Here is a 13,566-nt window from a genome sequence, read left to right as displayed (position 1 = left end):
AGGTATGGCGCCGTCATTAATGGCGCGGACAAGTGAGGAACTGTCAACTCACTGTGAGCTGTCAGAGCCGCCGTGAAAACGTCATGTCGCCGTGCGGCCGTCTAATCACCAGGGTTGACCCGGCCCTCGGTGGGACAATGCCCCTAGGTAACTGTGCCGCATGTCCGTGTCAGAGCTGACAACGTCTGGCGGCTGTACGGCGGTTAGAAGAGTCAGCCGACCCTAGGTCGGCAGCCAGCGGAGTGGCGTCGGGTTCCTCCGGCCGGTCGGCGAGCTTCATGTAAGTCGGGCCTCAGACCCCTGGGTTCAGTCGGTCGGGATGGATACGCCCGACATACCTCAAGTCGGCGATTAGCCGCTGGTGGCTCCCGTCAGTCGGTCGGACCCTCCTGCAGTCGGTCGGGCCCTCCTGCAGTCGGTCGGGCCCTCCGGCGGTCGGTCGGTGGGTATCCCCCAACAAGAACCAAACTCCAGATCTTTCTGGACGACTCAAATTGGTGACGAGCCTCAAACTCTCGATCTCTTTCCCAATCTTAGAGGTGAATGTTCCTAATTTGTTTTCCACATCTTCGCATGTCATACAGGTGGCCGTTCGGTGATTTAAAGGCTAAGGAACTTCCCACTCGGATTTTCTCTGCCTATCAAATGAGCTTCAACTTCTTACGCTGCATGGTGGATGAATACATTCGAGCTAATTCTAGCGATATCCTCTTGTATTATTCAGTGATTATTGTAGAGATCTTGATAGGTAAGGCCATCCATCGATCGAGTCCCATGTCACTAACCAGTTTTCTTACTTAACGCAGAACCGACTAAAGACGTCTGTTTAATTTGCAGGACTGGCAATACTAGGAAGGCTTGTATTTGCGCCTATAGCAGTTTACCTTTTTCTTGCCTACAAATTCTTGAGCGCACGAGCATCCATCGACAACGTCGAGAAGTTTTTGCGGAACCAGCAAACACTTATGCCGACAAGGTATTCATACACCGACATCGTTGCAATCACAAGCCACTTCAAAGAAAAAATAGGACAAGGGGGTTTTGGGTCCGTTTTCAAAGGGAAACTCTTTGGTGACCATCTGGTTGCCATCAAGATGTTGGGCAATTCCAAGTACAACGGAGAAGAATTCATCAACGAGGTCTCCACAATTGGCAGGATTCACCACATTAATGTAGTGCAACTTGTTGGCTTCAGTTCAGAGGGATCCAACAGGGCTCTCGTATATGAGTACATGCCCAACGGGTCACTTGATAAGTACATCTTCTCACCGAGTAGAACGAGACATCGTCCTTTTAATTTCACTTGGGATAAACTCAATGATATAGCACTGGGAGTGGCTCGAGGTATCGATTATCTACATCGTGGATGTTGGATATAAAATACCTTCAGCCGAAGTTCTCAACGGGATTAACCCTCGCGGGCCTCATCCCCGACTCCGGCTGCAGACAGACCTTGTCCGGACCCCTACGGGAGCCGAACTCCGCCCACAACTCCGACCGCAAGCAGACTCCGCCCGGACTCCTACGGGAGCCGGGCTCCGTCACCAACTTCAACTGCTGGTAAGCTCCATCCGGACTCCTACGGGAGCCGGACTTCGCACGTGACTTTAATTGCAGGAAGACCTTGTCCGGACTCCGCCCACAACTCCGACCGCAAGCAGACTCCGCATGTACTCCTACGGGAGCCGAGCTCCGTCACCAACTTCAACTGCTGGTAAGCTCCGTCCGGACTCCTACGGGAGCCAGACTTCGCACCTGACTTTAATTGCAGGAAAACCTTGTCCGGACTCCTACGGGAGCCAGACTCCGCCCACAACTCCGACCGCAAGCAGACTCCGCCCGGACTCCTACGGGAGCCGGGCTCCGTCACCAACTTCAACTGCTAGTAAGCTCCGTCCGGACTTCTACGGGAGCCAGACTTCGCACCTGACTTTAATTGCAGGAAGACTCCGCCCGGACTCCTACGGGAGCCGTGCTCCGTCCACAACTCCAACTGCTAGTAAGCTCCGTCCAGACTCCTACGGGAGCCGGACTTCGCACCTGACTTTAATTGCAGGAAGACTCCGCCTGGACTCCTACGGGAGCCGGGCTCTGTCCACAACTCCAACTGCTGGTAAGCGCCGCCCGGACTCCTACGGGAGCCGAGCTCCGTCCCCAACTTCAACTGCAAGGAAGACTCCTCCCGGACTCCTACGGGAGCCGGGCTCCGTCCCCAACTCCAACCGCAAGGAAGACTCCGCCCGGACTCCTACGGGAGCCGGGCTCCGTCCCCAACTTCAACTGCAAGGAAGACTCCGCCCGGACTCCTACGGGAGCCGGGCTCCGTCCCCAACTTTAATTGCAGGAAGATTCTGCCCGGACTCCTACGGGAGCCAGACTCCGCCCACAACTCCAACTACCAAGCAGACTCCGCCCGGACTCCTACGGGAGCCGGGCTCCGTCACCAACTTAAACTGCTGGTAAGCTTCGTCCGGACTCCTACGGGAGCCGGATTTCGCCCCTGACTTTAATTGCAGGAAGACTCCGCCCGGACCCCTACGGGAGCTGGGCCTCGTCTCCGACTCCGACTGCAGGAAGACTCCGTCCGGACTCTCACGGGAGCCGGACCTCGTCCCCAACTTCGGCTGAAGGAAGACTTCGTCCGGACTCTTACGGGAGCCGGACTCCGGGCTCCTCTCAAACGGATAGCTAACCACCCCTCTCCGCCAGACACTCCAGCCGAACTTCAGCCGACAGGCCTGCACTCCTTGGCGGGTCGCGGTAACGGCCACGACTCTGCTCCACTTCCTGCGATGGATTCCGTGCGGCTCCATCACTCCTTGGCAGGCCGCTATGATGCCCACGATCCTGCTCCACTTCCTGCGACGGATACCGTGCGATTCTGCCATCCTCTGACAAGTCGCGACAACGGACACCGCTCCACTCTCCGTGACAGACTCCACGTGGTGTGTCCCGGTGATAACCATGATTCCACCCCACTACTCTTCGCAACAAACTCCTCCTAACTCTGGGCAGCTCACTGCCAGACGGTTACAGACACTGCTATCAGTCTGTTGCTCCCTCCGTCTATAAAAGGAGGACCCCAGATACGTTATTCTCTAAGCTCTCATTTTTACCTAGAAACTCTGCTAAAATTTTCATTCGAGCACTCCATTTTTGTTGAGGTAGAGAACTGACTTGAGCGTCGGAGGGTCTTGCCGGAGCAACCCCACCTCCAGTTTAGACTTCTTTTGCAGGTCCCGGCGGCGACCACGACTCCAGCTTCTCCGGCGTAAGCGAATTTTTGCACCAACAGGATTGGTGCTAGAGGAAGGGCCTGTGTCTTCGCAGTATCCTTGTTCTTAAAGGAGCGCTCAACGGGACCGCCCCCGGGCATCTTTTCGGACATCCTCTCCTCCTTCCTCCACTTGGTCTTTGCTCGATGCCTTCCCGCAAGGCATCCACGCGATGATCCACGGCCTCCGCGGCCAGATCTCAGGCTCCAGCCTCACCTCCTGTTTCCCAACCTCCTCCTCCTCCGGTGATGGCGGTCGGCGCGGAGCAGTTTGATCTGCTAGCGCAGCAGGTCAGAGACCTCACTGAAGCTGTGCAGGCCATGCAGCAGCAGCAGCAGCCGCAGACATCAGTGCGCCTGGAAAGGGTGTCACCGGAACACCAGAATCCGACGGTGGGACGGGCCACTTGGGCCAGTCGTCCCATCTTTCCTGGGAAGACGAACCTGAGGGTGGAGAGCCCTCAATCGGATCACGACTCCACCCCTGGAAGATCCCTGCCCCCATTCTGTCAGAGGACCTTCGAGACCCGAAGTCGAGAGGATTTCCTGGATCGGAGACTCCAAGAGATGAACCGACGGATCGAAGAACTCTGCCACGCCCCCCCCCCCCGCTTATGGTGAGGATATTTGCACTGACCCTCCCTTTTCTCAAATGATCATGCAGGAACCGATCCCGCCAAACTTCAAACTCCCCCAGTTCGAAAGCTACGACGGGACTTCGGACCCAGTTGATCATCTGGAAGCCTTCCGGACGATGATGCTGTTTCATGACACTCCCGATGCCATTCTATGCCGAGCCTTCCCATCCACCTTGAAGGGAGCGACGAGAAACTGGTACTCGACGCTGAAGCCGGGTACCATCTTTTTCTTCGATCAGATGAGCCACCAATTCGTGGCCCATTTTGTCAGCAGCCGGCGCCCCCGGAAGGGTTCGGAGTCTCCCATCAATATCAAGCAGAGGGAAGGGGAGTCCATTCGGGCCTACATCAACCGTTTCAATGTCGCAGCGCTGGAGGTCCAGAATTTGGACCAATCAGTCGCAATGGCCACTCTGAAGGGCGGCCTTCAGAAGAATGACCTTTTGTTCTCTCTGGAGAAGAAGTACCCCAGAAATTTTGCTGATTTGTTGGCTCGGGCTGAAGGGTACGCCCGAGCGGAAGAAGCCTTCAAAATAAAGGATGAGGTGACCGCGAGAGAGCGGCGGGCGGGAGACTCGAGTAAGTCCGCAGTCAAAAAAAGGTCGAGAGAAGCTCGGCCGCGTTCTCGATCCCCTCCTGGGCACAAGCATGCCCATACTCCGCCCCGAGTACGTAGACAGAGAAGTCCGGATCGTGGGGTTCAGCGGGGTTCTCCACCGGAAAGATTTCGCAACTACGCCCTCCTCAATGCCTCGAAGACCCAGGTACTGATGGAGGTCAGGGAGCAGCTCCCTAGGCCAGAGAGGATGCGCACACACCCCGGGAAGTGCAACCCCAACAAGTTCTGTCTCTACCACTGCGACCACGGCCACGACACGAAGGAATGCATCCAGCTCCGAGATGAGATCGAGGAGCTCATCCAGCGAGGTCGACTCGACAGGTTCATCCGACGTCGGCCTGAGGGTAGAGAAGATCGGCCAAGGGCCCTGCCGCAACCTGAACCGCCAAAGAGGGAGGAGCAGCCCGGAGATCGGCCTCCAATTGGGACCATCGACTCCATCACCGGAGGGCCTCAAGGAGGAGCAGACCTTCCACGACCATGAAACTCGGAAAACCTGTAAATGTATCGCTTACGACTTTGCCCTGAATCTAAATTTCTTTCAACTTTGCATGTTCCTCCCATTTGACATGGATTTGTTACGACTGGGGATGACCCCTTCAAACAATTAAAACAAGGTTATGTTAGGAACGGAAGGAGAACCTCATCCTAACATAAATAAAATGAAAGTCCGATCATCTTGAGATCGGATTGGGGGAGAGGCCTTACAACACTCGAATGCGCCCCCACAGCCATGTCAGGAACAGGAGGAGAACCTCGGCCTGACATGAGCAAAGTCAAAGGCCCGATTCTTTTAGACCGGATGGGGGGAGAGGCCTTACAACGTCCTAATGCGCCCCCACAGCCATGTCAGGAACAGGAGGAGAACCTCATCCTGGCATGAGCAAAGTCAAAGGCCCGATTCTTTTAGATCGGATGGGGGGAGAGGCCTTACAACACCCTAATGCGCCCCCATAGTCATGTCAGGAACAGGAGGAGAACCTCGTCCTGGCATGAGCAAAGTCAAAGGCCCGGTTCTTTTAGACCAGATGGGGGGAGAGGCCTTACAATGTCCTAATGTGCCCCCACAGCCATGTCAGGAACAGAAGGAGAACCTCATCCTGGCATGAGCAAAGTCGAAGGCCCGATTCTTTTAGACCGGATGGAGGGAGAGACCCTTGCGATGGCCCTTATGTGCCCCCGTGGCCCCGTTGGGAATAGGAGGAGAACCTCGTCCTAATCTAAGCTGAGATCGACTACGTCAGGAACGGAAGGAGAACTTCGTCCTGACGGTAACGAAACCCGACCGTCCAACAAGATCGGATGAAGGGGAAAGGCCCCTCAGCGGCACCTTCACACTTCTACGCAACCCCGTAAAAAGCAAGGGGAGGGCCCTCACTCTAAAAAGAGGAGGGAAATTAAAAAGAAAAAGCGATGAACTATGTCGGAAACAGATGAAGGACAAACCACACCAAAGACCTAAGGAACCTCGTCTCAACAAAGACGGAAAGTTCCTACCAAACACCCTCGACCTCTAAGAAGGCTCTCGATACAGGTCAAGAAAACAGCGACGCCTCCGAGGTAATGCGGAGTTCAGACCACCAAGCTCGAGCCTACGGCCATGAACGACGAGGAAAGCTAACCAGCATATCGATGATTGGGCACCTCCAAACGACGTCAACGTCGGACAAGTCGAATGACAAGAGAAGTTCGGCGGATGATAATTTAATACAATATGCGGACGATGTAACACAAAATCTCCTTTTCATTTCATTTGCGAAATATACACCACGAAGCCCAGAAGGCCAAAGGAAGAAAAGCAAAACGACAAAAGCGAGATAAAACAACAAAAGGGAAAATGTATACATGAAAAGACAGAAGGCCAAGAAGAGCCCTAGGGAAGCTCTGCTCCTTCCGACCTAGAATTATCTACTCCACCCCTTATCCAGGACTGCCTCAGATTCTCAACTTCTTCTTCTAGCTCTCTCTTTTTCAGCAGCGCGTCCTGGAGCGCCCGACGAAGTCGCTGGCTTTCGGTCTCCGCCTCTCGACGCCTCTTTCTCAGGACCTTAGATTCTGCCTCCGCGTCCGTGACGGCCTGCTGCTCGTACGCCAGTTGGATCTTCAATTGCTGCAGCTCAGCCGTCCTTTCCCCGAGGGCGACAGAAAGCCCTTCGACGGTTTCTCTTAGAGATTGGAGTTCATTAGAATCTCGAGCAGAAGTAAGTTGAGCCCTGTTAGCCAGCTGCCTCTGAAGACGGGTGACTTCGTCGGCCGCCACCTTGAGTCTCCCTTTATATTCATCCACCTGCCTGCGCCAACCGGTCCGATGCACGTCGTAGCTCACCTCGGCGTCCTGAAGCTGCTGCTGAAGGTCGGAGACCTTCTTCAACCACTCCCGATCGCCGTCGGCCCCAGCCAAGAGCCGAGACGAACTCCCTTCTAGCTGGCCAATCCTCTCCTGCGCAGCTGACAGTTCCACCCTGAGAGAGCTGATCTTAGCAGCTTGAGCCCAAATTCGATCGCTGGCACTCTTCTTGTGTTCCTCAAGCTCCTTCGCAAAGTCCGCCTTCCTCCGGCTATACTCCATGATCCCTTTCACGTGGAGATTCCGAAAGTGGATGGCCTCAGAGGGGCTTCAGAGTAACCCTCCCTTAACCTGCGGAGCTCACCTTCCATCTTCTTCGACCTTTTCGTCACATGAAGAACTTCCTTCTTCAGCCGCTGGATCGTGGACTTCAGCAGGATCTCCTGGGGCAGGAGAAGTGCTTTGGTAGGACACTGCCATCGAGAGACAGAAGCATCAAGGCGCGTCTCATTGCAGAAAGAAAAATAAAAAGGGAGGAAGGGGGAGAAGAGAAGCCATCCACGGTGAGAAATTCAACTTTATTGATTGAATGATTCTTGAAGACAAAAAGGAAAAGAAAAATTGCGGTAAAAGAAAGATACAAGGTCGGAGGTCTCAGACCTCAGAAGCAGGAGTTGGAGAGTTCGGTGTTCCTGGAGGGGGGGCTGTGGCAGCAGTAGCGGCAGGAGAAGGACCGGCCTCATCCTCAGACTCTTCGCCCAAAAAGCTGAGGTCGAGCTCGGGAAATTTTCTGACCACCTTCTCCTGGCAGAGCTCGAACCCCTTGATGAATGCTTCTTGACCGAACCTGACGTTCAGGTCCCTCATCTCTGCGGAGGTCTTGAACTCCTCCACTGCAAGAACCCTGGCCTCCGAGACCAGGATCAGAATCTGCTCCACCAAGTTGGTGACCTCGGCCTCTGCCTTCCTCACCGTCTCCTCCGAGGTCTGCCTCTCTTCTTCCCGGGCCTGCTTTTCTCTCTTCAGGGCCTCCTGAAGGGCAACTACTTCGGCTGTCTTTTCTTTGAGGCGAGCGACCTCGGCCCGACGACGCTCCTCCACCTGGATGGCGTCCCTCCTCGCCCGGTTCGTCGCCTCGATATTGGTGAGGAGCTGGTGCCCAATCTGCAAGGGCGGTTAGGGGATCAGAACAAGGGTCGAATAGCCGATTAAATGAAGATTTGTTTACCTCGAGAAAGGACCCTAGGGAGTCCCAAACCCGCTGCTCAGGATCGGCGCGGTCGATCCTCTCGACGACTTCAGGTAGAATGCAGCCGTCGATCAACCGCTTGATCAAGTCCCTATCATTGAAGAGATTCTCCGGCTCCTCTTCGGAACCAAGGGACTCATCAGCGATGGCTCGGTGGCTACTCACCCTGCGGGCCACCGACTTCCTTCTCTTCCCCCACTCGACTACGGGCGCCTCCGTGGAGCGGACCCCCGAAACGGGAGCCCCAGTCGGCGGACTCCTCGAAGAGGCCCGGGGGCCGTTGGTTCGGCATCCGAGGGAACGTCGATCGCTGGAGCCGCCTAGACGGGTGCGGCCAAGCTCGACTCCTCTGCCCTGGCCCTCTTTGCTGATCCGGAGGCCGCAGCACCCTTTCTTTTGTGGGCCTTGAGGCCCCTGGTAAGCATCCGTGCTGCTTCGGCGTCCATTCCTTAAAAAAAAAAAAGAGAAAAAAAAATCAATCAATCAAAAATCAGAAATCAATAATGGGATGAAAAAGGAAGGAGTAGCACGCAAAAAAAAAAAAAGAAAAGAGAAAAGAGAAGAAAAAGAAAGAAAAAGAAGAAGGACGAAAGAAAAGAAGAGAAAGGAAAAGATGGAGTACTCGCAGGATCCTGGGGGCTCAGGCCGATGTTGAACAAAAATTGCTCCCTCAGAAGGTTGGGAAGGGAAGGAGCGGAGTAGTCAAGAAGCTTTCGGGCAGCCTGGAGGTCGTCCTCCCCCAGGCTAGGGGCCCGACGGACAGAATCCCTCAGAGAGCCCCAAGGGGGCAGGCCCAGCCTCAGGGTCGGGCAGTGGACGAAGAGGTATTTTCTCTTCCAGTTGTGGATTGAAGAGGGGGCACCTTTCAGCAACCCCTTCTTGCCGAACTGAGGGGAGAAATACCACCAGTCCTTCACCGAAGGATGACGCTTGAAGGTATAGAAATGCCTAAACAGAGAGAGGGACGGCTGGACCTCGACTACGTGGCAAAGGGAGAGAAACCCTATCAAAAACCTAAAAGAATTCAGAGCAACTGAAGCCAAAGAGATATCTAAGAAGCAGAAGAGGGCGACAACAAAGGACGGAAGCGGAAGCCGGAGCCCGGCACGGAACGCCTCCTGATACAGGCAAAAACGACCGAGTGGGGGAGTGCTAGCCCGGTCGGAGGGGTCAGGCAGCTCCAGATCGTACTCCGGAGGAACTCCATACTGAACCCTTATCAGAAGGAGTTCATCCGGAGTCAGGGAGCATGGAATGGCGCCCGACGTAAAAATCGGACGAAGCCCAGCCCCAGATGCGGGTTCATCTACAGAACGAGGGACCTGGGGGGTTGAGACGGAAGAACTCCCGGAACCGCTGGAAGCGGAAGAGCCGGAAGACATTTCAAATAACTTCGAATGAAGACTCTAAAGATCCCGAAGAAAACAGACGGGACAAAGGACGAGAGGTCACAGGAGACTAACTCGGAGGAATACGACAGAAGAAAATGATGAAGAAAAGGCCCCTAAATGGCAAGAAGAAGGACGGAGGTTCTGGGACTAACCTAGATCGCCCTGAGGGATGCAGAGGGGCGAGGAAAGGGACGATTCGAAGGATGCCTATGGCCCAAGAAGACGCCAAGGAGAATTGAGACTCTCGAAGAAGGGGCGGATACTGATGGAACTCTCAGGCGGAATAGGGCCCTTAAAGGCGAAAGGACGGGTTTAAATAGACCCTGGGATCCAGCGCCATAATGATCGCGAATCCCCCCAGACCGGCCCGAGCTCGACACGTGTCCCACTCACCACGGCAGGCGGCTAAAAGTGGCTGACGGCTGACAGAGTCATTACTGCACCGTACCTGGGCCAGCGTACCAGTGGAAATTTCGAAGGGTCCCTTCGTATCACCCCGATTCGAAAAGACTCCAGCACGCGCACATTTAATGCCAAAATATCTGGAGGCGGTCGTACACAGGGTTCAAGAGGACAACTTCGGCTGTGCAAACCTCTCTGTACTTCCTTCATTCGAAATTCAAATTCGGAAGTAGGGAGACTGGTGTTGGATATAAAATACCCTCAGCCGAAGTTCTCAACGGGATTAACCCTCGCGGGCCTCGTCCCCAACTCCGGCTGCAGACAGACCTTGTCCGGACTCCTACGGGAGCCGGACTCCGCCCACAACTCCGACCGCAAGCAGACTCCGCCCGGACTCCTATGGGAGCCGGGCTCGGTCACCAACTTCAACTGCTGGTAAGCTCCGTCCGGACTCCTACGGGAGCCGGACTTCGCACCTGACTTTAATTGCAGGAAGACCTTGTCCGGACTCCTACAGGAGCCGGACTCCGCCCATAACTCCGACCGCAAGCAGACTCCGCCCGGACTCCTACGGGATCGGGCTCCGTCACCAACTTCAACTGCTGGTAAGCTCCGTCCGGACACCTACGGGAGCCGAACTTCGCACCTGACTTTAATTGCAGGAAGACCTTGTCTGGACTCCTACGGGAGCCGGACTCCGCCCACAACTCCGACCGCAAGCGGACTCCGTCCGGACTCCTGCGGGAGCCGGGCTCTGTCACCAACTTCAACTGCTGGTAAGCTCCGTCCGGACTCCTACGGGAGCCGGACTTCGCACCTGACTTTAATTGCAGGAAGACTCCATCCGGACTCCTACGGGAGTCGGGCTCCGTCCACAACTCCAACTGCTGGTAAGCTCCGTCCGGACTCCTACGGGAGCCGGACTTCGCACCTGACTTTAATTGCAGGAAGACTCCGCCCGGACTCCTACGGGAGCCGGGCTCCGTCCACAACTCCAACTACTGGTAAGCGCCGCCCGGACTCCTACGAGAGCCGGGCTCCGTCCCCAACTTCAACTGCAAGGAAGACTCCGCCCGGACTCCTACGGGAGCCGGGCTCCGTCCCCAACTCCAACTGCAAGGAAGACTCCGCCCGGACTCCTACGGGAGCCGGGCTCCGTCCCCAACTTCAACTGCAAGGAATACTCCGTCCGGACTCCTATAGGAGCCGGGCTCCGTCCCCAACTTCAACTGCAAGGAAGACTCCGCCCGGACTCCTACGGGAGCCGGGCTCCGTCCCCAACTTTAATTGCAGGAAGACTCCGCCCGGACTCCTACGGGAGCCAGACTCCGTCCACAACTCCAACTGCCAAGCAGACTCCGCCCGGACTCCTATGGGAGCTGGGCTCCGTCACCAACTTCAACTGCTGGTAAGCTTCATCCGGACTCCTACGGGAGCCGGATTTCACCCCTGACTTTAATTGCAGGAAGACTCCGCCCGGACCCCTACGGGAGCTGGGCCTCGTCTCTGACTCCGACTGCAGGAAGACTCCGTCCGGACTCTCATGGGAGCCGGACCTCATCCCCAACTTCGGCTAAAGGAAGACTTCGTCCGGACTCTTACGGGAGCCGGACTCCGGGCTCCTCTCAAACGGATAGCTAACCACCCCTCTCCGCCAGACACTCCAGCCGAACTTCAGCCGACAGGCCTGCACTCCTTGGCGGGTCGCGGTAACGGCCACGACTCTGCTCCACTTCCTGCGACGGATTCCGCGTGGCTTCATCACTCCCTGGCAGGCCGCTATGATGCCCACGATCCTGCTCCACTTCCTGCGACGGATACAGCGCGATTCTGCCATCCTCTAGCAAGTCGCGACAACGGACGCCACTCCACTCCCCGTGACAGACTCCACGTGGCGTGTCCCGGTGATAGCCACGATTCCACCCCACTACTCTTCGCAACAAACTCCTCCTAACTCTGGGCAGTCCACTGTCAGACGGTTACAGACACTACTATCAGTCTGTTGCTCCCTCCGCCTATAAAAGGGGGACCCCAGTACGTTATTCTCTAAGCTCTCGTTTTTACCTAGAAACTCTGCTAAAATTTCCGTTCGAGCACTCCATTCTTGTTGAGGCAGAGAACTGACTTGAGCGTCGGAGGGTCTTGCCGGAGCAACCCCACCTCCGGTTTAGACTTCTTTTGCAGGTCCCGGCGGCGACCGCGACTCCAGCTTCTCCGGCGTAAGCGAATTTTTGCACCAACAGTGGATGTGATATGCAAATTCTACACTTTGACATCAAGCCTCAAAATATCCTCCTTGATCGGAATTTCACCCCAAAGATTTCAGATTTTGGATTTGCAAAGTTGTACCCGAAGGAATATGGCCTGGTGTCCAGGAGTGCTGCCGGAGGGACGATAGGATATATAGCTCCTGAATTGATATCTAGAAATTTTGGGGTAATATCTGATAAGTCAGATGTTTATAGTTTTGGAATGTTGCTCTTGGAGATGGCGGGAGGAAGGAGGAATGTGGATCAAAGGGTGGAGAATTCCAGTCAGATTTACTATCCTTCGTGGATCTATGATCAGCTTACACCAGGGAAAGAACTTGAAATCAATAACAGCATAGAAATTGGTGATGCGGAGAGAAAGCTATGTATAGTGGGTTTGTGGTGCATTCAAATGAAGTCATCTAGTCGTCCCTCGATGAGTAAAGTTATAGAGATGTTGGAAGGTGATGTCAATAGCCTGCAGATGCCACCCAGACCTTGTTTTTCTTCTTCGCAGCCTATATCTGTAAGACAGTCTTGCATGGACTCTTCTCTCACCGAATTATCGATCATCTCCGAGCACGATGAACTTCTCTAATAGGCCATGCACTAAAGTGGAACTTGCTAGAATGTGATGACTCCCAACTCTCCAAGGCCTTGCAAGACTGTAGGGAATGTCTTCCATTACCTTGATGTGAGCATTTCTTTTTTTTTTTTTTAATGATGTGAACAAGAGGTAGCAGGAAACTATACCCCCATGTTATTCAATTAACAAGGAATACAAAATGCTCTACAACAGAGCTCTCAATAGAGCCTAACAACAGAAAATTTCAGCTTACGGTCACATCGATAAATGGCAAAGAGAAGCAAAACAATACGAAAGATGCATTTAGCTGCAGCGAGGGTGGGCCAAATTTCTATAATCAAGAATCAGATGGCACAAATTTCCATGTATAAAACAGTAAGAGAGCATTTCTATATTCAATCATCAGATAGGACGACAAATTTCCTCAAAAAAACAAAAAATCAGATAGCACAAAAAAGACACACTGATGTCATAGATTTATACATGGAACGTACGTCAATTCATACAAGGGAAATTCGATCACGTTCCTTCTTTGGTGAATTTATTGCATCAATGTTTATCACTTCAAGTAGAACATTTCGGGCATAGTTTGGACAACCAAATAGTCTGGGCTTCAAACTTTTCTATGGATGTCTATCTTTTGTAGTTTGATGATATGAGCATCGTTTCTATTGAAAAAAGAGATGCTATGAGCATCGCTACCGAGAGAATATGTTCTTTAGGTGTGAGCATGCAGCTGTAATAACCATTATTGAAAAAACATAAAGTTAACGGCAAAATCTCAATTTCCAAGCTGCACGAGTCCCGTTTCTGTCCCCCCTCCTTTAATCATGTACAGGGCTCTTGTGAGTATTTGGTTTTGATGACGCTG

The 13,566-nt window shown here is 54.0% G+C and overlaps 1 protein-coding gene across 1 annotated transcript; it reads left to right on the top strand.

The window, feature by feature from the left end:
• The first annotated feature begins 462 nt into the window (after positions 1–462).
• Positions 463–12,772, top strand: LOC105036389 (rust resistance kinase Lr10). Its single transcript, XM_073247542.1, has 3 exons — positions 463–748; positions 838–1,368; positions 12,085–12,772. The coding sequence occupies exons 1-3, from the start codon at positions 544–546 to the stop codon at positions 12,705–12,707; spliced, it is 1,359 nt and encodes a 452-aa protein (XP_073103643.1). The 5' UTR covers positions 463–543; the 3' UTR covers positions 12,708–12,772.
• Positions 12,773–13,566: the final 794 nt, after the last annotated feature.

This window comes from Elaeis guineensis, chromosome 13, assembly GCF_000442705.2.
Source record: "Elaeis guineensis isolate ETL-2024a chromosome 13, EG11, whole genome shotgun sequence".
Lineage (NCBI taxonomy): Eukaryota > Viridiplantae > Streptophyta > Magnoliopsida > Arecales > Arecaceae > Elaeis > Elaeis guineensis.
Note: the sequence above shows the minus strand (reverse complement) of the source record. Positions and strands in the feature narration are given on the sequence as shown.